The sequence below is a fragment of the Sceloporus occidentalis genome, unplaced genomic scaffold, assembly GCF_023333645.1.
Source record: "Sceloporus occidentalis isolate IW3139 unplaced genomic scaffold, rSceOcc1.0.p SCAF_2, whole genome shotgun sequence".
In the NCBI taxonomy this organism is placed as follows: domain Eukaryota; kingdom Metazoa; phylum Chordata; class Lepidosauria; order Squamata; family Phrynosomatidae; genus Sceloporus; species Sceloporus occidentalis.
Window position 1 is genome coordinate 144,994,759 of NW_028316982.1, and position 24,285 is coordinate 145,019,043.

At 38.6% G+C, this 24,285-nt stretch overlaps 1 protein-coding gene across 5 annotated transcripts in view; it reads right to left on the minus strand.

Annotated features, from left to right (window-relative positions):
* Nucleotides 1-24,285, minus strand: part of LOC149319102 (TBC1 domain family member 4-like) — a 117,422-nt gene that overhangs the window by 39,962 nt on the left and 53,175 nt on the right. For 3 of the 5 annotated variants that reach the window (XM_089511118.1, XM_089511115.1, XM_089511113.1), the window contains exons 2-8: nt 20,569-21,171; nt 16,300-16,389; nt 13,507-13,611; nt 10,031-10,163; nt 4,306-4,397; nt 3,885-3,995; nt 1,398-1,520 (exon numbers count right to left, since the gene is read on the minus strand). In XM_089511118.1, coding sequence (XP_089367244.1) covers nt 1,398-1,520; nt 3,885-3,995; nt 4,306-4,397; nt 10,031-10,163; nt 13,507-13,611; nt 16,300-16,389; nt 20,569-21,171 — 1,257 coding nt within the window. The remainder of the gene's footprint in view (nt 1-1,397; nt 1,521-3,884; nt 3,996-4,305; nt 4,398-10,030; nt 10,164-13,506; nt 13,612-16,299; nt 16,390-20,568; nt 21,172-24,285) is intronic. The other 2 variants (XM_089511117.1, XM_089511114.1) reach the window with 1 other exon arrangement.

Sequence of the window (24,285 nt, forward strand, 5' to 3'; positions counted from 1 at the left end):
AAACTAGTATACCAACCTACCTCCAAATATAGCCAGAACCTTGGATAGCTCCAGAATAAATTTATCATCCTATTGACACAGGAGCCACCATGCTCCATTGGGAGCAACTAACCATCCATCCATAATTACCTTTCTTTCCTCAACACTTGGATGTCCATTTTATTATATTTTCATCGCAGAAAATGTTCCATCAGAGAAATACAGGCTTAGACATGATTATCATAAACCAACAAGATTTTCGTTTCTTTCAAGGTATCTGAACATTTGTACTCTATGTACTAAAGCACCGTTGAACAGAATTCTTGAAAGCGAAACTACTATTTATCAGCAGACAAGAAACAACAAGAGAAACAAATGGAAGTATTTTAATAGGCTCAGAGTTTTGCTTCAGGGAAGCATCAAGGTTTCCTTTCAATGTTAAAAGAAAATGTGCTTACTGTTCATATTACATTTTTAAGCTACCAAAAAATTGAGTCTGGCATGCTTTGAAAACAAGAGGCATATGTTGCTCTTGGGTTGAATACAGGTTATATTTATTCAGTTAACTAAAAACCAATTTTTTTTTCTTCCATCCCTCCTCTCTCCCCCCGTCAGATACAGAACAGTGTTTTGGCTTATTCAAGTTGCAGTGAAGCTACATCAATATGAAGAAACACAAGTGTGGGGAGCCTTAGCATTTTCTTATTTAATTTATTTTAGATAAAATAAATTAAAATATGTCTATGAGCATATACTATACTATAAGATTCTGGGGAATCTTAATAATGCAGGAATACTGGAATCTATGTTTTAGGTACCAGTCATGATGAGGTCAGGGCCAAACTGAGATCTCTTCTATGACCATGGGTCTTACCAGGCCCCCATTCTGGAGGAAAGGGAGAGGAAGACATTTATTATGTTTGCATTGAATTTGCAATGTGCAAACCAAAACAGATGTCCTTCAGTATTTGCATCCCCCCCCCCCCGAACTTTGCAATAAAATTCCCAAATCAGAACATGGTTATAAACATGTATATGTATTACTGGAAAAATGTACAGAAATGCATTATATTATGGGGAAGACTCACAAAAATATGTGTATAAGGAGAAATTGTACACAAAAATGGATACAGATCTTCATGTGGGCTTTACAAAATCTCACAAACTAATGTAGAAATGAGGAAAAGTGAACCTGAAGCAGACAGAAACCAAAACCAACAGATTGTGTAATATCCCTGAACAGTCTTGCTACAAATTCAAGTTCATAAGATGGTCCCATAAAATGAACAGAAAATCGCTGGCCAAAATATGGGCCAGTTTCTACCAAGTTGATCAGAGAAGCACTAAGAATAGGTTAATACAATATTATTGATAACTATATATAAAAGACTTAACTGCTACTGAGCAATCAATCTTACCCTTGAGAAGATATTTTCAAGAGAACTGGTCAAGGATTTCTTGGCCTTGTTTTTCAGAATGTCAAGTTTGAATCTGCCACCACTGGCTGCATTTTCTGGAACTGTGTTGTTGGTAGTATTCTGCTAAAATAAATCCTAGTCTTGTTATCCAACAACCAACTGAAAGGATCCAAAACATATTAGTGTCCCTGTCACCCATATCTACATAAAGAACAAATGGAGAAAGAGATCTATTTCTTTCACGTTACCTTTTGAAACACATGGCTGCTGTTTTTAAATGATAAAGTATGGCATCAAATTATTGAGGTGCTTTAATACATCACTTAGGCTTTTTCACAGTAAAAGAAATTTGGACAATTCATGAGTGGAGAGAGTAGCCTTTTCTCTAGACTGGAGGGGGCCTGTTTGTGCTATTAGCAAATTTTCAAATATCACACGTCAGAGGTATATTCCTTCATGCACAACATATCTAGTTGGAACCTGAGAAACTGAGATGTAAGTCCCTAACTTAAGATTTGCTTCTAACAGGATCTCCCAAGATTTGTTCTTGTCAACTGTTATCAAGTCAGTTTCAACTTACAGTGACCCTATGAATGGGAGATCTCCAAGTTACACTGTCATTAACAGCCTGGCTCTGGTTTTGCAGACTCAGGGCTGTGGCTTCCTTGACTGACTCTATCCATCTGGAATGTGGTCTTCCTCTTTTCCTCCTGCCTCCTACCTTACCAAGCATTATTTTTTTTTTCCCTAGTGAATTATGTCTTCTCATGATATGGCCAAAGTACAGCAGTCTCATTTTAGTCATTTTGCTTTCTAGGGAGAATGCAGGCTTGATTTGCTCTAGGACCTATTGATTTAGTTTTTTTTAGCAAGCCACAGTATGTATAGAACTGTTCTCCATCACCGTATTTTGATTTTCTCCCTGTCAGCTTTCTGCACTGACTAGCTTTCACAACCATACAAAGAAATGGGAAATATTATGGCATGGATAATCCAAACTTTAGGATTCAAGGATATACTTTTATACATCAGGACCTTATTTAATACCTTCCCAGTAGTCCTGGACCTTTTCTGATTTCTTGACTGCAGTCTATATTCTGATTAATGACTGAGCCAAAGTATGGAAAATCTTGAACTATTTCAATGTCTTCATTATCTACTTTAAAATTATATAAATAATTTGTGGTCATTATTTTTGTTTTCTTTATGTTCATTTGTAAACCTGCCTTTGCACTTTCTTCATTGACTTTTTAAAGTCATCATTCCAAGTCTTTGCTATATTCTGCTAGAAGTATGGTGTCATATCTTAAACTGTTGGTGTTTCTTCTTCCAGTTTCCATGCCTCCTTCCTGTGAGTCTAATCCTGCTTTATGTATGATATGTTCAGCATACAAGTTAAGCAGATAGGGTGATAAAATGCAGTGTTCCCTGACCCCCATGTCACTTGGAACCCATTCCATTTCTCTGCATTCTGTCCTAACACTAACCTTTTGTCCTAAATACAGGATACACTTCAGGGCAATTAAATGTCCCAATTAAATGTCACAAGATAGCCTTACACAATTGACTATCTCAATATTCACCATTAACCTCTGTTAATTAGCAGAATAATGTCAGTCTTACATTTGCTATAATACTGTTGAAACACTTTCTATATGTAACCATCCTCAAGGTTTGTATGCAATAATCATTAATACTCTTTAGAAAATTAATCATGGACACTATTATTATATTTAACCAAATACATTTTAAAACGAAGCAAAACAAAATGCTTACACAGGTACATTCAAATGACATTTCGGTCCTCAAGCATCTTTAATGTTGTACTCAAAATGCTACTACCATTGACTAAATTAGAACTAATGACATTCCATGGATTTTATCAACTCTTGACTACAGGTACAGTGCTGGAGAAACTGTTCACATGCCAGTACCAACTCTGCTGTGAACTAAGTATTTTCACAAGCTAGACCACAGTGTCATGATTCCCTGTGTAAGCTGTAAGAACTAGTTTTGGGGGGGTTTTAAGCAAGAGTACATCAGAGTTCAGAGAATCCATATTCTCCTTGGTTATTCCACCAATATGGTCAGTTCTCAGTAGAGACCCAACTGGCACCTCCTTACATATTCTAAGATGGTATTGTGATTTTAAGTTGGTCCTAGTAAACAACATTTCAATTTTTACTTAGAATCAATTTTACTTTTTTGATATGCTATTATACTTTTGACACGGTGTTGTTTTTTATTGAAGTTTTTAAGTAAACAACTGCCTTTATAACTAGTGAAACAAAAGGAGGCTTATAAATGAGTAAAATGTCAAGATTCAGCTCCACATATTTCAATGAGACTTTCAACTAGCTAAGCATGTTTAGAATGGCAATATCAAGATATTAAACAAGGAAAGAAAAACCCATCTGAAGCATTTTAGCTTATTTTGGTCCAATATGTGTTTCAGTCTTACTACACAACACAGAACAAAAAATTTACCACTGGTGCCTCTCCAATATGCACATGTGTCTTTTGTTTAGCTTCGCATAGTTGTCGCAAATGTAGTATCACAAGCTCATTTTCTTCCTGGTCACTAATGGGTTTCATTTTCTGTAAAGTAAGAAATAAGAAAGATTTTTTGACATCTTCTCTGTTCAGTTTGGGTATGTATATGGCAAGAGATAATTCACACTTTCTTTAATGAGGTCTCAAGGTGAATTTATTGCACCACATTTTAAAAACAGCCACAGGAGTATGCGTTTGCAAATGGTAGTGTGGCAAATTATTTAGATTTGGAGGTAGTGCAGTAACAGAGTGGGATCCTAACTATAGATAGATACAGTGCTTTTGATTCTTGGTGTCTCCCACCACTAGTTACTGGATCCTGAAGCGCAAATGCTAACAAGGCTTAGTTTATTACCTGAACACGCTCAAAGATGTCAGCTTGTTCATTGTCAGTGAGAGATGACAGATGTCTCTGAATCACAAGCTTAGCTCTTGGTGGATAAAGCCCTTAAAAAAAGGGGAGAAGCAGGCACTGTCCAGACAAGTTACATTCATTTGACAAACTATCCTTTCATCTACTTTGCACAGAGCTGTAGAACACCATATATAAAACCTGACTTTAACACTGGATAGGCAGCTTATAGCCCATTAAATCATGACAGAACATCAAGAAACCCAGATCTCTAGGTTTTTTTTGTTGGTTTGTTTTTTTAACTTTCAAGCTCTATAAAGCAATCTTTTTTAGTTTGTATCTTTTTTTCTACGTAAATAGATCATGTAGTAAAATAAAAAGACATTTTAAACAAGCAAATGGGTGAATATAAATACAATCCTCATATATAATGCAAGACTGTCTGTCTTTCTCTCGATGTACATAAATTTGAAGTAAGTTAAACTTGCTTGCTGCAAAAATAAACTCATCCACCTGCTCAGCACACACACATCATGACTGACTAAAGGATGCAAAAGAGGCATTAGAAGAACTGCTACAGCTCCAAACTCATGTTTTTTACTTGTTCCCACCAATGTCAGTACATTTCCTGCAGAGGCAGGATTGCATGCTTCTGTGAGACAAGAAGCTATGGTGATGTCAGCAGTCCTTTTGGCAGGGTCTCTCATGTCGGATAGGCTTTTGCTGCAAAACCAGACTAAATGTGTCAAACAGCTATTGGGCAGCAGCAATACTGGTGTGTGTGTGTGTGTGTGTGTGTGTGTGTGTGTGTGTGTGAGTGACACTGGCAGAGGATTTCTAAAGAGACAATGGCAGTGGCATCATAGGTAGAATTTGTTAGTACTGCGCAGGAGGCACAGTAAACTCTTTTTGAATGTCTTTTACCATGAAAACCCTATGATGAGACAATCCAAAATGAAACAAGAGATGATTTCAGAAGATGAAAACCCCAGATCTAATGGCACTCAACAAGTACAACAGAGGACATCTACAAGTAGCACTGTGGCTAATGGTGCAACTGGACTCAAGTTTAAAGGGCATTCATGTGTTGATGTGCTCAGGGGTGAAAGGGAAGTTTTGATGTTGCACAACACATACTATAGGAAAACATGAGAAGAATGAATCAGGGAAAGCTAGACATAGTGAAACAAAAAAATGGAACATTGCCGTACTTTGTAAGAGCAAGCTGAAGTGGATAGAAATGGGACATTTTGAATCATATAATTACAGTGTTTTACTGAGAAAATGAAAATCTAAGAAGAAATGGGGTGGCATTAATAGTGAGGAGAGATGTGGTAAAAGCAGTCGAAGTCTGGCCAAATTGTATCAATCAGAGAAAACCCATCAATACAACCATAATCCAAGTTTATGCTACAACTGCAGAAGCAGAAGAAGAAACTGAAAAATTTTATGCTGGAGTCCAGAAGAAACTGATCACACACCAAAACAGAACTTTTTGTTAATCATAGGCGAATGGAATGCCAAAGGAGGAAGCAAAGCAGATGAAAAGTTTATAAGAAAATATGACCTAGGATCAAGAAATAAAGCAGGAGAGCTACTGACTGGATTTTACAAGGTCAACAGTTTGTTCATTGCAAACACATCCTACAAGCAACCATAGAGGCAAGTGTATACAAACTTTAGACCTCCAGTGATTTTGGACTTCAACACTCAGAAGCCCCTGCCAACTTGGTCAGCCATTCTCTCCAACCACCTCTCTCTCTGCATTAACAAGGCCCCTGTATAAAATAAGATGGTGTAGTATTTTCAAGCTACAAAGAGGTGGTTAGAGCAACTTGGATTTTGGGGTGCCCATCAGTGTGGAGGCCATCACTACTGCCAAGGTCACTCTTCCCGAATACTATTGCCCACACATTACATGACCAAGCAGAAATAAAAACTCTGGTCTTTCAGAGTCCAACACTGAAGCCACTACACTATGCTGGCTGTCAGAACATTAACAAAAATACTGCACATACTCGTCTAAAAATGTACGCCCAAAATCCCAGGTACACTTATTTACAGGTCACTATGGTAATGTGATAGCAGTTCTTTCAGATTTCCCCATGCATTTTCTTTCTCTCTTGAGCCAAGCAGAAAGAGTCCTAGGGGACTGATTGATATTGCTGTTTAAGAATCTTGCACCCGGCTGAAATGAAAGCTGAAACGATGAAGCAAAAAGCCTCAATGAGAGTCTCTATTGCCATATGCACACATACACACACTGAAGGAGCCACCAAGTTTTACCCTTGACCTATCTCTGGGTTATGGCAAAATCCATAATTTTGGCCACCAAACCTGACCTCGACTTATACATGCATGAAGTCAACTTACAGTTGAGTATATATGGTAATGACCACACATGATTTACATAACCACAATGAAGACATGGAAATAATTTAAGATTTTCCATACTTTGGCTCAGAATGGACACTGTAGTCAAGAAAGCAGAAGACTAATACTTGGAAGGACAGCTATGAAAGAACTAGACAAAATCCTGAAGTGTAAAGATTTGTCATTAATACTAAAGTTTGGATGGTCCATGACATTGTATTTCCAATTTCTATGTATGGTTGTGAAAGCTGGGCAGTGAAGGAAGATAGGAAGAAAATCAACTTGTTTGAAATGTGATGCTGGAGAAGAGTTCTACTGATACTGAGTGCTAAAAAAGACAAATCAATGGGCTCTACAGCAAATCAAGCTTGAACTTTCTCTAGAAGCCAAGATGACTAATCTGAGTCTGATATACTTTGGACACATCATGAGAAGACATGACTCACTAGAAAAGATAATATTCCTTGGTAAGGTAGAAGGCAGTAGGAAAAGAGGAAGACTGAATTCCAGATGGATAGATTCAGGTAAGGAAGCTACAGTCCTGAATTTGCAAGACCTGAACAGAGTGGTTGCTGACAGAGTGACTTGGAGGTCCCTCATTCATAGGGACAAATAGGTTAAAGTCAACTTGATGGCAGTTAACATCAACAAATGGAGCACTTGCATCTACTATGGTTATTGGATATATTAAGATCTCATTTTCTGGCTTTTCAACAAGACAGCCTATCTTGGATAATGTATCCCCAGTTTTAACTGGCCAAGTGCTAAGTCCTACAAAGAGCTAAAACCACAGACTACGTGGTACTGCAAAACTACATGTGTGTATGTGTTTGTTTGTTTAAATTATGCAAGGCCTACGTGACCTAGTTGTTTCAATTACATATCCATATTGTTAGTTTTGAAATGCTCAAATGTGAACTGCACTTTGTTGTGATGTAGGAACCTAGCCCTACTCTTTCCATGTTATTTCAGTCTCTGGTAACAAATTTTCTAAAGAAGGAATGTTCAGGAACACATCTACTCTGTTAACTGAGGTATACCTGTACAATCTCTTCCTGTGCCAAAAGTGCTGGAGAAAACAGTGGTACTGTAGTTTTGTTTTTCCTTTAAGATTTTTTTTTAGATTGTAAGCCTGAGGGCAGGGAAATGTCTAATTAACAATTTGTAAGCCACTATGATAGCCTTTTGGCTGAAGAGCAGGGTATAAATAAATACATATTATTACTATTATTATTATTATTATTATATCATCTCCATGTGAAACTGGAAAGAAGAAAAAGACTTACCAAGCTTCGCCTCTCTGCCCACCAGAGGGAGCCAACAGCCAAATATGCCCTCTTTTGATAAACACTGACAACTACAGAGAATGTTGCAACCCTGAAATTTATGAATTTTTATAGGATACTGGCTTGTTGTGTTTCTATACTATACTGGCTTTTTGCATTATCTTTTTCTTCATACAACCTGTACTGCTGTGTGTTGCAAATGACTATAAGCATGGGCTCTTCTTGCCTTTACTGCTTTCCTTGTTACTAAGAAGCGGATTATCTGACTGTGGCACGCTGTTTTACACATCACACTAGAATATTTGTATGAATCAAAATATGGTAATACATTTAATTAAAATAATAATGATGCTCTGTCTACTAGCAGCACTATTAGCATCACAGGCAGAGAGACACTCCAGTTCAGGCAAAACACATTGCCCTAATGCATCTGTTGTTTGGGCTTCTGACACAGATGGCTTTTTAAAAAGAAATCAGAATTATCCTCCATGGGTGTCTCTTAAAAAAACCACTGATTTTTAATTTAGAATGTTGTTAAGAAAATGTTAACTCAACTTATTGAACGATTATAAAATACAGTGGCCCCTTGTCAACCACTGGGGTTTGGGTCCAGGACCTTCATGGATACCAAAATCCGTGGTTGCTCAAGTCCCATTAAATGCAACAGGGCATAATAAATGCAATGGGGCATAGTAAAATCGTGTCCCTTATATAAAATGGCAATATCAGGGTTTGCTATTTGGAATTTATACTTATTTTGAATATTTTCAAGCCGTGGATGCTTGAATCCATAGATAAAGAATCCGTGGATACAAAGGGGCCACTATATATTGATCTAATATTATGAGAAAGTATCACCACTCTTCAGCCCTGAATAATATGATTAGTGATAGTAGTGCCTAATTCAGGTTCTAAAATGTATTCTGTAATGTACATGAGGTGAGGAGTATACTAACTCTGCCCTCTTCTGTGGTCATTCCCCCCACATAGAGTGTGATGATCACCTGGTGAAAGACTCCTCTACATCTAGAAGCTCTCCATGCAGTCAGGAATGTATGTCTTCTAATCATGCAGGAAGTAGAGTTTCTCCTCTTCTGTCATGGCCTACACATGCAAAGAGATGGAGGGGAAGGGCCTAATCCACTCCCCTTTCAGTATGTTTACTTTACCTCAATTGCAAAAAGCCTGAAGAGGTATTAGGAATGGTCAAGACTACCAAGTGGAATCTCCATGTTTGCAGGCAGCAAACCTCTGAACACAATGTGGTGGAACAGAAAGGTAAAAGAGGTTGCCTCCTTGGTTTATCTGAAGGCTTTTTTTAAAAAAAGTCCTTCTGGGCAATGCCTTGACTAGCTGGACGGGTTGGACCCTGCATAAAGGTGACTGAGAGCCAGTGTGGTGCAGCAGTCTGAGCATTAGACTGATTTCAGACAAGAGTTCGAATCTCTCCTCCATCATGAGGCGGGTGACTTTGGACAAGGCACTGGGTGACTTTGGACAAGGCACACTCTCTCAACCGCAGAGAAAAGCACTAGCAAACCACCTCTGAACAAATCTTGCTAACAAAACCCCATGATAGGTTCACCTTAGAGATTGACAGAAGTCAGAAACAACTTGAAGGCACATGATACACACTTAAAGGTAAAGAAAGACCCTCTCTTTCTGGAATCTGGCAGATATCTTAACAGAAACACAGCCAAGGGGAGGGCTTCTGTAATTCCAAAAGACTGAGGATGGGCTTCTAGGCACTGAATCAAAATGCATATAACTGCAAGATTTCACACTTTAATAGTTCTAATAAAAGCTGAAGAAGCTGCATTCCTTCTACAGTTATGGTATATACAAGGTAATTATGAATGTTCAAAAGAATTTACATCCATGTGTACACAAAACAGAGACTTTCATCATGCATGTGAACAATGAGAGACCATACAAAATGACTTTATGGTATAAGAATGTGTAGAACAGTTTAAGATGCTACTGAAAGACAATGCTCTGTTGTTCTTCTGCATCATGAATTGGGGGAAATACCCACAATATTTTTGAAGGAAGCAAAATCTCACAAGTACCTTCAATCCTTTCACAGAGTTTGTGTAATGAGTGCATCGGGCAAGCCTCACAAAGTTTAACCTGAGTCTTGGCATTCTGGAATGCTGCAGCAGTGCTAAAAGCTTGCTTCAGAGTGAGCATGACCTCATCAACCTGGGGGGAAAGGCATTTTAAAAATCAGTTAGAAACATAGATGAATAGACAGAGAGAGCTCATAAAGACAGTTGTACAAGTTTACTCAGACTCACAAATTTAGAAGTGAGGGACACAATACAACAAGAGATACATACGCACCACAGCCAAGCTTCCATTCATTTCAATGGGGCATCTGCAATGAATTTTCCACTGCATTCTGCCTTCTGTTCATTATTTGTAAGACAAAATGAGCTGTTCAAGGTTGCCTTTTTGACAGGCTCTAGCTCTATTCCACACTGATTTAATTATCAAGAGTCAAGCTTGCTTGATTTTCAGTTAATTTTTCAGTTAGATAAGGGACTAAATCTTACAGATGATTGATAAGTGTAATAAATATATGGGCATCATACCTAGACAACAGTTGCTGTTCCTTTACATAGTTTTACATACCATAGAAGGGTGCTATTCCTTTATGCTCTGGGATTTAAAAGGACTGAGGACCAACTACCAGCCTATTAGTAACCAGTGAACAGCTCATCAGTCATTATTGTTTCCAGACGCCAGTCTGGGCCTTGTCCAGACATAATCACAAATAGAGGCATGCACAATTCCCACACTCCCCCACATCAGAGGGGGACAAACTTCACATTCTCTATGGGAAAAGGGTCAGAGGTGATGAAGCTTCCCTTCAACTGGTATAGTGATTCAAATCCATTTCCATGCCTCACATAAAAGCTTTTTCAGTATCTCCTTTCCCTTCATATATTTTTAAATAAAGAAACCATATCAGTCAAGAAAAAGAGACACAGTCTCCAAAACACTGGAACAAAATCAACTTTTTACAGTAGCTTCTCTTTCTGGGGTTTGATCTTTAAAACAACATTTTGGGCACACAGCTATTGTTTTGTATTTACAAGGGGGGAAATGAAGGGGGGAAAGATCCTCCTGTTTGTACTGATATTTAGCTGACATTTGGTTATTATAGAGATTATTTCCTTTTAAATAAATCATTATGACTTGTTCTTGTTCAACACTTACACCCCTGTTCCTCAAGCAAAGTTTTGCATATCATTAGTGCCAAGCTAGAGAATTCTGCTTCTTGAGATGCTGTTAGTTATAAATTCTGGGAATTAGGGATAAACCCAGTGTTAGTCCTACCTAAAGTAGAGCCAATGAAATCTATGTGATTTAAGTTAATCACGACTAACAAGATCTTTCATTTCCAGGCAGGACAAAAATTGAATTTATCCCAAAATGTGTTTTCTTTGTAGTGGGCTCCTTATCACTGAAATTAATGTTCTGTCCTGAAAGCAAGGAAGATATGAAGGCCATCTGAATAAACCCTAGAGTAATTTGAGGCTTCTAGATCTCATAATTGGCAATATTGCTTAGCCCCATTTCACATATTACAGTACAATAGAACCCAACAGATATCTGAATTAAGATTAGAATCTCTCAGAATCTTATGTTTATATATATTATGAATTAAGTGTCATGAATTAGGCACCAGGCATCTTCCTTTCATCTGGGAGGTATTATTATTATTATTATTATTATTATTATTATTATTATTTGTATCCCACTCTTTTCCCAGGACTGGGATTCAGAGCGACTTCACAGCATTAAAAACAGTAAAATTAAAAACATTTTTAAAAAGTAAATTGAAAAGGAATTAAATTATTATGGTATTAAAACAGTTATTAAAAGAATAAAACATTTTTAAAAAAAAAACTATATATATAGAGAAAAAATGTATCAAATTTTTAAAATGGTCCAACATCCCAGCCTGTCCTTATAGCCATTCTTTAAAACCCCTGTGTGAACAGGTAGGTCTTCACCTGCCGGTGGAAGGCCATCAAGGAGGGAGCCGTTCTGATCTCCCTGGAGGTAGTCCAGGTGCTGCATCATCCCAGAATACCATTCTTTCATTTGTTTTGACCAGTGGCTTTCAAACGTGGGTTTCTCAGATACTACAACTCCTAAAGCCCTGGTTAGTATGGCCAACTTTTAGGGTTTCTGGAAGTTGTATTCAAACATCTAGGGACACAAATTTGGAGATCACAGGGTCAAAAGAGTCAGGACTTTGGAATGGGACTAGGTGTTCTGTCAGCTTATTGGATCCTCCTGCATTTTGCCACTGCAAAGGAGCACATCACTGAATGCTGAATCATATGGTGCTCTTCCTCCCTCCCCCATGGTCATGCCATGACTCATACTGTATATTGCTAGAAAGAGAAAGATGATGAGTGCTGCACCTCCTGCCAATGGGCAGGAAGTGGTGGATATATTAACATGTACTAGATGGGGACACATGATCTAAGAATTACTGCAGTGTAATTTGGGAAGAAAACACAGGTTTGGTGTTAATAGGTGTCAGAATGGATCTGAGGACTGTAGTAAAATATAAGCAGAATATGAATTAGGAATATGATGTAGCTGCCAAAAATAATAATACAGTCTGCCCTTCATACCAGTGGGAAATCCATTCCGCCCCCTTTTCCCTGCAGATTAAAAAAAATACAGGACCTCAAATCCCATTGTGCTTAATGGCAGGCACGACACATGTGCCCATTGAATTCAACGAGGCTTGCTGTCCGCGGATGTTTAAATCCACTGATGGAAAGCCCACGGATACCAAGATCTCACTGTAATTATTGTGGCAGATGCTCCATTAACAGAGCTATAGTTTCCAAGTTAGGAAAATTAACTTTTCCATTTTATTCTACATTGATCCAGTGTCTACTTCTGGGGATGCACTTTGAAGATAAAAAACAACTTGGAACTGAGCTCAGAGGGAGCAGCAAAAATAACCAGCACTATGGAAAGCAAATTCTAAGAGGGAAAATTGAAGAAACTGAACAGGCTTTGCTTGGAAAAGTGGGGTAGGGGGAGAGATATGAGACCCCTCTTCACAAACATGAAGGCTTATCATACTGAAGACATAAATAGATCTTCTCAGCATAAGTTAAAGGAGGATAGATTTCAGATGAACATTAAGAGAAACCTATTTATGGCAAAAGCAGCTCAACAATAGAATCAGGTGCCAAAATGGTGATCTCTCAGGAGAGCTCTTCAAGCAAGGACTGGTCTGCTGGGGATGATATTGGACTGGATGGCCTGTAAGACACTTCTACAACTCCATGTTTCTATAGGACTAGTAACCTGTGTTGCCTCTTTTCCTGCTCCTTAGTACTGTATGAACAACTCCAAATAAGAACTAAGAGTCAAAAGGAGATCATAATACAGAGTAGGACCCTTTCTATAAAAAACACGAAGACTATCATCACATTTTGAACTTCTATTAATCTTGTGATAAAAATCACAGAGCAATTTGAGTCATGTTGAAAGAGTTGTGGCTTACCAGAGATTCACTTGCACACTGGAATACATAGCAAACGTACTGGTTTATTCCAGGGTCAACAGATTCCCGACAAATGAAACCAAAATGATCAATGTGTTTTATGCCCTACAGGTAAAGAAAAAGAAAAGCCAAGCATACTATCAAAACACAGTTGAATTATACCAGTCAGTGATTACAAGAAAGCATACTCTGAAATAAGGGAAAAAACCTGTACTCGTATACTTTTCAATCTTCCTCACAGCTCTTATAATCCTTATGTTGTTGTCTTAAAAAGAGAGTGTATGCACAGGGGTCACTTAGAGTGAAGCAATAAATCTACTCCAGATTTCAGTCTAAACTAGCAACTGAAGATGCCAAAATCTATTTCAGAATAGTTTTAGTACCTTGGATAGCTCCTTTAAAATCCAGTATGAAACCCAGAGTAGATTCACCATTGACATCAGAGCCACAAGCCTCCACTGAATATGCACATATCCATTCTGAAAACTACTAATTTACCAACACCACCCAGAGTGTTAATTTAACCAAATCAACACAGTATTATCTCCTCAAAAAAGTAACCAATATTTTTACTTCAATGAAGAGTTTAGGCTTTGCAGTAAAAAGAAAGTGTGCTCCCTTTTTTGGAATCAGGATCATTTTTATGACTTCATATTCATCCACTAACATCAGGGCCAACCCTTTAAAAAGAAATAGTAGTGAGGCATGAAGAACATGAATTGAGAGAACCTCCAGAAGCTTCTTCCTTCATTTGCACAAGAAGACATACTCCTCCACTTAGTAAACTCCTTATCCTCTGACCACATACTCCTCTACAGTAGTACATCACAGAGGACTCTCTGAGGTAATGTGGTGTCTCACCACATGGTGGGTTTCAAGGCAAGATTTAAACCAGCAACACTCCTTCACAACTTGCTCCTAATTTTTCTAGGTCCCACTATTTAAAAGACTAAGAAAATTGTGGCAGTCCCAGGAAAGTGGACTACATCTCAACCATTGCAGACAATGCTCCCACAAGAAGGCAACTTCTATGTTTGTGGAAATACCAGTCCAACAATTTTAGACAGATAAACACATAGAGCAAGAGCAGCAGAGGCTTCTCTTTGCTGCTCCAGCACAAAGGGTAAAAATAATTACAGGCTTGTTTCTTGCCATAAGACATCTGCAGGACCACCATATATTCTAATTTAATTAAATTATATAGGAGGTGATGTGGATGTTAGGGAGAAAAAAGAACCAGTGTTACTGACAGCTGTGTCCTTTTGCTCTTTCATCTTAGTTCTTTTCCTAGGAGGATGCTTCTACATGTGGCCATTGTTTATTGTACATCACAGTACAAGGAAACTCCACACAGCTACTTTGAAGTTGCAATATTATACTGTTTACATTCATGGTCTACTTGTAAAAAACCCAGAGCTTGGAAAAGTTCATTTCTAGTATCTCCCAGCCAGCACAGCTACCAGTGTACTTTAGTCATTAGAATGTAGTTTGAAAGAATATTGTATTTTGGTTCAAGAGAATTAGAACAGAACACAGCAGCTGAGATATATTGCTCAAGGAACTGTAAAATAGCTGATAAGCAAGTTGAACACTCTGCATTCTTATTGAAAAATGATGATATAATTAGGTTCTCATCTACAACTCTGGTAGAAAAGCAGCTGCTCCAATGCAACAATGGGGATGTGCATGAAGAAACTGCCCTCCATGCATTTAGCTAATGCAAAGGCACATGCATGTTCACTGCTATCCCCATCATCTGAATTCCTGAATTCACTGTACCATTGGGCCCACAAGCATTCACAGCCTGCTCACCCCTTTCTATGAAGGATTAATTTTCTTTAACTAGAAAAAACAAAGCCTTTAAAAAACAAAGCTCAAGGAATGCTTGAGTTTCTAATGATCTGTTGCATTCTTTATCTTTCTGACTACTATTTTTAATTTCAGACTATTATAAAAACCTGTTTCTGACTGAGTTACCTTGGCCGGTTACAGACCGGCACTTGGGACGTCCGCAGGACGTCCCATTTTAAAAAAGGGGCGTCTCTTCTAGATGCCCCTGGCTCTAATACGGACTCTGTCTGTAGAATATGGCTCTGGCTGTTCCACACAGCTGGCGCCATCTTTACGTATCGGACGCTGTGCGTCCGAACGTGTCGCGGTGCTAATGACGTCGCGAGTGCGCCAGTGGCGCCTCGCGACGTCATTAGGGCGCCGCAGAAAGAAGCTCCATTTTGGAGCTTCTTTTTTGCTCCGCAAGGGAGCCGCGCGATGTGGCTGCAATGGCTCCCTTACGGAGCAAACGGCGGCGGCGGCAGACCGCCTCAAAGCGGCGGACTATAACCCGCCCTTAGCAATTAGCAAAATGAACTAAAGCATCTTTTTAAATAAGTATGCAAAGTGTTATATCAAAAGTACTGAATGGTCAAAATATAGAGGGTTTTTTAAAAGAAACAAAGCAAAATACTTTGAAAATGTCAACATGTCATAATTGAGTTACTGTTACCAAATCCCATGGAGAGTTGGAAGTGACAGATAGTTGACAACCTGTGCAAAACCCAACAGATGTCTCTGTTGGTACAACACAGCAGTTCCCCTCAATACTATTTTCATCTTTCTGCAAATTATTTTTTTTTCCTGAATGTGCTGAATCCTATAGTTAAAAACAGGAAACAACAACTAAGCAGATGTTTACAAAGGGTTCCCCCATGTCTTTCTGCTTTCACTACATTTGCCAGCTTTAAAGATGTCCAGTCAATTTCTCCAAATCAGCTTTCTTCCAATTACAATACTTACCTGAGAACATGATGAAATATCTTTAAAGTTCTTTTCAAACACAACAGATTTTGAGTCTGGACTGATGAGATTAATTTCAAATCGTCCGACCTTAAAAAGAGAGAGAGAGAGAAAAGAAGAAGAACTGTGTCAGAAGGGTCAAGTGTACAATGAATAACTATTCCTAAGACTGGAGGAGTCAGAACCTGTTTCTTGATGTAGGCCCCAAACAGACAGGCCAAAATAAAGCTGCTTCAGGTCACTTTGGAGGTATGCTGTTTAAATGACACACACATTTTATGAGGCCAGAAGCTGCACCAGCGCATGCTCTAGTCCTTAGGACTGGAGTGTGGCTTGGGTGCAGCTTCTGGCGTCTTAGGATGCATGCATCATTTAAACAGCATACCTTCAAAGTGGCCCGAAGCAGCTTTATTCTGGCCTGTCTGTTCTGGTCCGTAGTTTACTTAAATGCTATATGGAAAGATGTGTCAGAATTGTTGGTATTTTACTAGCACCATGCCAGTCCTAATACTGAGCCTCATTCTGACTGAGATGGCAATGTGTGCCTAGTATTGTCAAATCTGTTCCCTTTTGTCTCTTAGCTTCCATTTTGGCTACTGACTGCTGCTAAACTATGAAGGGCTGACACACAAACACAAAAGTACTGAGCTGCTGAGCCTAACCTTCAATTGCAGCTGAAACAAAAGAGGGTTCAACCAAATCCCTAAGTGCTCTCAGCTACGTGGACAGATCCAAAGCCGCTCTCCTCTATAATCAAAAGCAAACGAGGGGCAAAACTCATAAAACAGAGTCTTGAGATTTGGGGTTTATTTATTTATTTTTAAAATCTGCTCTAGCACCAAACACTATCATGCACCATCTCCTGGATTTTCAGGGAAAGGTCCCAGTATCTGTACAGTGGACCCTTGTTATACGCTGGGGTTTGGTTCCAAGATCCCCCGTGAATAACAAAATCCGTGTATACTCAAGTCCCATTAAATATAATGACATAGCAAAATGGTGTCCCTTATAAAAAATGGAAAATCAAGGTTTGATATTTGAAATTTATACTTTTTTTTTAACATTTTCAAATCGTGGATGCTTGAATCCATATATAAAAAATCCGTGTATAAGAAGGGCCGACTGTATTTATTTTGCTCCTCTAGGGGAAAAAACTTTCAAAGTACACCATGGCACTTCTTCCACTGTGGTAATCTCTTTTTGAAGCCCCACTCCCAAAAGGAAGAGAATCTGGGGGGAAAGTAGTCTTTGTGGCATCTATATCATTCACAGATGTCTTTCACTGCCATTGGCTTCGTTTTTTTAGCTTCTACATCCCTCAGTTGCAGCTTGGGATCACCTTCCTTCTCTCTCTTTAGAAACTACAAAGCCACTGAGAATTTTCTCAAGAGATTAAAGAAAAGCCCTTTTTTCTTTCTTTTAACCAGACAGAGAAGTACTGCCCTTGTTTCACTTCCATTCCCCTACTCTCCTTCCTCCGCTGTATGGAATCATTTTCAATAGCTTCACAATAATTATATGTATCATAATGTGATCTAGTAACTGCAGGTAATTCCCAAAGTCTTAGTTATATTTTCCTTTTCTAGGAACCTTAAAGGGGATGTTTTACTTCCAGATCAAAAGCTAAAGTTACTCATATTATGCTGCTCTTATTTGACAAATTATACCAGTTCCAGGGCCTCCTCTACTAGACTGACAGCAACCTTTCCTCCAGCAGGAATATAAACAATGGCCATACAGGGCAAAGACTCCTCTAGAATACAGTTAAATTCTTCTACACTGTTTCCGGTGGATATACTCCCTGAATATTGAAATACATCATATAGGTTGAGTCTCCCTTATTTGAAATGCTTGGAACCGGAAGTGTTTTGGATTTCTGAGTTTTACGAATTTTGGAATGTTTGCATAAAAGTAATGGGATATGTTGGAGATGGGACCCAAATCTAAGCATGAAATCCATTGATGTTTCATATACACGTAGCCTGAAGGTGACATTATACATAATATTTTAATAATTTTGTCCATGAAACAAAGTTTGTGTACACTGAATAAGAATTTCAATGTAAAAATTTGAGCTACCAATCATCTATTCAGTGACAATGATGTAATTATACCACACATATAAAATAAAGATTTCCATAAGGATAGTCAATTAGCTGGTTTTGCAAGAAAGACAAACATCCTTAAAAACAACATGTTCTGGCGTATGTTTTAGAGGACTCAGAGTTCACTTTATCAGAAACCTCTATTGCAAAAAGTGTACTTTGGGGCATAACATTATTAACAGAGTAATAGTCTGCCAAAAGCAGTATCCTGCCCTTTAAAGAATGAAAAAGTACGGGTGTGTGATGCAATACTGTGTAATTTTTAAAGCTGTAATTCCAGACACACAATGATCAGGGAGTCAAATATACTGAACAGTGTATTTCTGACTAAACATGCATAATATTCTGTTGTGAATACAATGTTCTCTATTATGCACATACTGCATTTTTTTCTATTAGGGATCTCAAACTGTGTACACAGGATCCCCAGGCAGTCTCAGAAAGCAATCCACAGTCAGCAGTATGTAAATAAAAACTCCTAAAAATAACATCTGTAAGCTCAGTGGAATAAACAAGTTTTATCTCACCATAAAAGTGATGTAACTTCTAAGCCTCTTCACTGAAGGAATTCAGAGGTGTGGCACCACAAAGAATCCCAATGATATTTATATAGGACAGTCTGATAATGTGATATTAGGAAATTAAATCTATATTTAAGAGCCAGTATGGCGCAGCCAGGGACATAGCCAGGATTTTAGGAAGGGGGGGGGTCCAGACTAAGTGCCACCATTATAATGGGGCTTGGGAGCAGTGGCGCAGCAGCACACACCATTCATTTTTCTAATGGAAGGGGGGGTCCGGACCCCAAGAACCCCCCCCCTCTTGGCTACGTCCCTGGCACAGCGGTTAGACTGTTGGGACAAGGACTAGAGGAACCAGGACTGGGGACTATCAGGTTTGAATCTCCACCTAGCCAGGCAGTTCACTGAGTGACCTTGGAGCAGTTAATATCATTGAACCATGTCACTGTAAGGATACAAAGATGAGGACAATGAGCTCTTTTGAGAAAAGGTGAGTTATAAATGCAATAATAAATACCTGCATGCCCACACCGTTAATTAGGAGTGCAACATTGAGACAGAACTAGAAGTATTTTGTGAAGCTTCTACAATTAGATGTTTAAATTCTCCTTATGGCATCTATATTTAAGCCCACATGCTGGTGAGTAAGCCTTAGCTATGAACTGGATGGGAAACATCTTTCAGTATTCAAACAAAGCAAGTACTATGAGTAATATTTTGAAGTCTAATACTTCAGAATTAAATTTCTGAGAGTGATTCAAGTGTCAAAAGTATGTCAATTGATCTGGACAACAGATGTGTAAAAACTGCCACAATAGTAATTTAATTTTTTTCTTTTACTATGTCACAAATCCTTGATTACAATTGCCTTAGAAATCATTTGAGAAATAGATAAACTCTCATAATCACTTTCAGGCCCAACGATACAGAAATGCTCAAATTCAAAAGATAACACCTTGAAGTGTTCTGGGTTTAAGTTCTTAAAATGTAACTAATCAGATGCTCATAATCTGAGCAAAATTTTCACCACCTAAAAGTGTCCCCCCTTTTGTGCATTCACATGTGTGTTAGAAAGAGAGAGAAAGATAAACTTAATATTTCACAATGTAAATCCCTTATTCAGTTGGCTCTATTAATGAAAATGTGAATGTTCCACAAAACATTTCCATTAATGGGTTTTAGCTTATTTATAAAGGTTTAGTTCAAATTGTAATGATCAGAATAGAGTATTTCATTAAAGAAGAAGCTTAAACTACAGGTTCAGAGCAACTGTCACAGGTATTTTTGTGGCATGTTCTCTATCTCAGTCACACACACATACCCCAACCTTTCAGAGTATATTTCGACTAAATGATCTATGCAGGGATACTCTTCTACAAACCAAAAACAGAGATGGATAACATGCAGGGATATTCTTCTACAAACCTAAAACAGAGATAGATAACATGCACCGCTACCCAAAATTATTACCAGGGTAGCAATTCTAAAGAAGAGCAGGGATTTTGCTGATACCTGGTTACCAACCCCATCCTCGAACTAAAGAAAAAGTATATTATATAAAGTCATTTGGCTCAATCCAGTCCCTCCTCTTCCACTATGAAGGCCATGAATAGTCTGCACTGGATTTTAAAAAAAACACACACCTGAAACAACATTGTCCTGTTCTTTTCTGAGTCTGAAGGCTGGACGTGGCTAGGGGCACTTGCATGTCGCCGCCGTGATTGTGTTTTTGAACTGTTATCGTGAACCTTCCTTTGCAGAACACCTGTGACACTGCTGCACCTGGAACGAAACTCCTGCTGGTCATCGAACCCAGAATCCTCTAGAATCCGCTCAGGGAAGGAGACCCGGCAGCTAGCCAGGCTGGCGAGGTTGGTCTGGCTCCCAACGATGAACATACCAGTGCTACCGCCATTTGGGCTATCTGCTTCCTCCTCCTCAAATGGACTGTCTAAGGGAGAAGGCGGTATGTCCTCTACACAGGCAGCAAGATCTGTGCTGGATTCTGGGTTCCGGTGCTCACTCAGTAGTTTCAGGCGCTGACGCTCATGCAGGTTGAACTTCTCGATGCAGTCATCAATCAGTGTGGAAGGAGCCTTTTTGTGAACCACGGTCACTTTTCCGCAGTACAGAACCTCAAACTTTTGAGAGTTGTAGAAGGCATCTTCACTGTCTTTACTGGGTTTGACATCCTCTTTGAGGGCTGCTTTTGAAGCTTGCCTTATGCTACTGATGACATCAGGAACCTTAAATGAGACAGAGAGAGAGAGAGAGAGAGAAAACAAGGACCATCATTAATAAAACTAAAGTTGAACCAGTAATACTTGAACTGTATACAACTGTAACTTTTAGTCCTGCAAAGGGCTTTTCCAGATGCGTCTAAGAAAAAAGTACAAATCTTACAATAGAACTCCTTGGGTTTTGCAATTTATTACAATCACATATTCCATTTTTTTCTGTGGCTGTTTGTAGCAATTACTTGTATCTGCACTACAAACTATAGGACCCATTTCTGTTTGTTTTGTTATTTTTTTAAAATGTTTTTCTTAATCACTCTGGTATTATAGTGCAAAAGAGTCATGTCATTGATGCACTATAGCATTGCAACTCTGTAACATTTTTTAAACAGAAAGAAGAAAATAAGAATTATCAAAAGAAATTAACTCAAAGACAGGAATAAATTGCTGCAAGTGGTGGAATTGTTTTCTCCAAGACTCTGACTCCCCAATTTTTCCCTTTCTCCAGAGAAAGCTAAGTTAACAAGGAGAGGAGATAACCATATGAATGTGTATTGGAGTGTAGTGTGGGAACCAGAGAGATGATGTGATGAATTGCACGAGGGTGTCTTCATGAGGGTGGGGGTGGGGGTGTCAGATAGTGTTTGAATGTGTGTAGTGTGCCGAGAAACCATGACACCATACAATTCAAAGACATAGCCGTGTTAGTTTTCTAGACTAACACAGTTAAGTTTTAGAATTTTACAAGACAAGGCAAATCAAGGTTTCAAAATTCCTCACCAAAACCTTTCTACCGATGGAACAAAGTAGGAATCCCCAGCTCCCTTGATTAACCATTCTACTAAGCATGGGATCTCCCAAGATTGTGAGTGTCCAACCTCCCCACTCTGGATCCAACTTAATCAAATGATCATTGTACATACTGACAGTGCCAAAAATAAATAAATAAACAACACTCTAGAATAGGTACTATAAATCCCACTTTACCATCCAGTGAAACAAAGTACAGTGAGCCCTTGTTATCCTCTGGGGTTTGGTTCCAGGATCCCCTGTGGATAACAAGTCCATGGATGATCAAGTCCCGTTAAATATAATGGCATAGCAAAATGGTGTCCTTTATATAAAATGGAAAATCAAGGTTTGCTATTTGGAATTTATACTTTTTAAAAATATTCTCAAGCCGTGGATGCTTGAATTCCTGGACAAAAAAATCCGTGGATAAGGAGGGCCGACTGTAATGGTCTTCCTTTTGTGAGTCTGAATACACCCTTATAGGACTGTGGTCAGGTTGTGAACATCTTATTAGTATCATATATTTTAAGAACTTAAAACCAGAACACTTCAAAGTGTTAGCTTTTGAAATTGAGCATTTGTATATTGTTGGGCCTGAAAATGATTATAAGAGTTTATGAGACTGCGGAAGGACCTAGGAAGTAGAATTGCTGTCATAAGAAGCTGTGATGCAGCCTCCTTTTCAGATCACAAGTACTTTTATCAGAATATTCCATTCCCTCAAATAAAATGTTCCTTAACTCTCAGCAGACTACACAGACAATCTGAGGAACACTGCCAAGGTGTACAAACCTTGATATATATGTTTTATGTTCACATGCCACAAGATGCCTAAGTGATCTGGAGGATTCTGTGAATTTTAGTCCAAAAAGTAACATTTCTGAGTTAAATCTCCCCAAATGCTCAGATGTCTCTTCACCTCGTAGATCCCTCCACTGGTTACCAGTTCGGGCCAGGGCTCATTATAAGCTTTTGATCCTAGTATTTAAGGCCCTGTGCTTTAACTTCCCCCAATCAATGTGTACGGCTCTGTCAAGACTGTGAGCCTTTCAGGATCTGACTCCACATTTGTGGAACAGTCTTCCTTTGCACTTCTGACTAGATGAGGACCTTACTTACATTTGTAAAGGATTAAAGACATGTTTGATGATAGTGCTGCATAAATTATGTCACTTGTTACTGAAAAGGAAACCATCTCATTCCTTCAGGCTTGCACAGATCCATCAGCCATCTCTGGTATGATAGCACTGTGTAGCAGAGCGGGCGAAGTGAGATGCAGCACTGGTTGTAATTTCTAGCTTGATTCCATCCCCAAATGAAAAGGGAAAAGTGATGGAGATCTTTCAGAGTTGTAACAATCACTGCTGTTGACTACATATTTAAATTATCTGCTCCCTCTGCATTCTTAGAAGGCAAGTTACAACAAAAAACCCACTGTCCTCTTTTCCTCTTAATTTTCTGTTTATCTGATTAGTTTTTCAGTGATTCTGCAGATGCCAAAGAATGAACAAAAAAGAGTAGAACTGTTATACAACTCAAAGGAAACATGTGTCTGTTAGGTTTTAATTCTCATTTTAATTATAACTTATAATCCTGTAAAATAATTTATAGTACTGTTTATATAATTATTAAGTGTTTTGTTTGTGGACAATGAGTGACACATTCTAATGTTCACACAGTGCACATACACTGTTTCTGTACCCTACAACCGGTACTGGACTTTTGCATCACACTATGATAAGGGTTGTAGCTGGTGTAGTTAGCAGAATATGCTTTCTTGTAGAAATAGGAAGCATCTGTTCATCTGCACCAACTGGTGGCTTCCACGTCAACAGGACAGTGCGTCCACTCCAAATATTAGTCTATAAAGGTGCTTTCCAGGGCACTGGACCCTATCTGAACAACTGTTCAGCACCTTGGATAACTATTCTAACATTTGGACTGAAACCCAGAGCAGATTAACTGCCATACTAACATGGGAATCACCAGCTACCACTCTTTTAATGATTAATACAGCAATTTGCTGTGTATTGATTTGAATGTTGGATTAGTAGTCTGGGAGACTAGGGTTCAAATCCCCACACAACCATGCCCACTGGGTGATTTTAGGTAAATCATTGTCAGCTTCAGAGGGAGCTTCATCTCTGGGTTGATTTAGCTCAAACACAATGCTCCCTCCACCCACAAGGGTTCAGTTTAAAGGTGCTCTGCTACTTTTGCTGTTATTAAGTGCCAGTAGTCAGGTCTCGTTCTACATTAGATGCTGTCCACCCATGTCCCCAAATATTTTCCTGAAGTTGAACAAATCTATACCACCCCCATTCTACAATG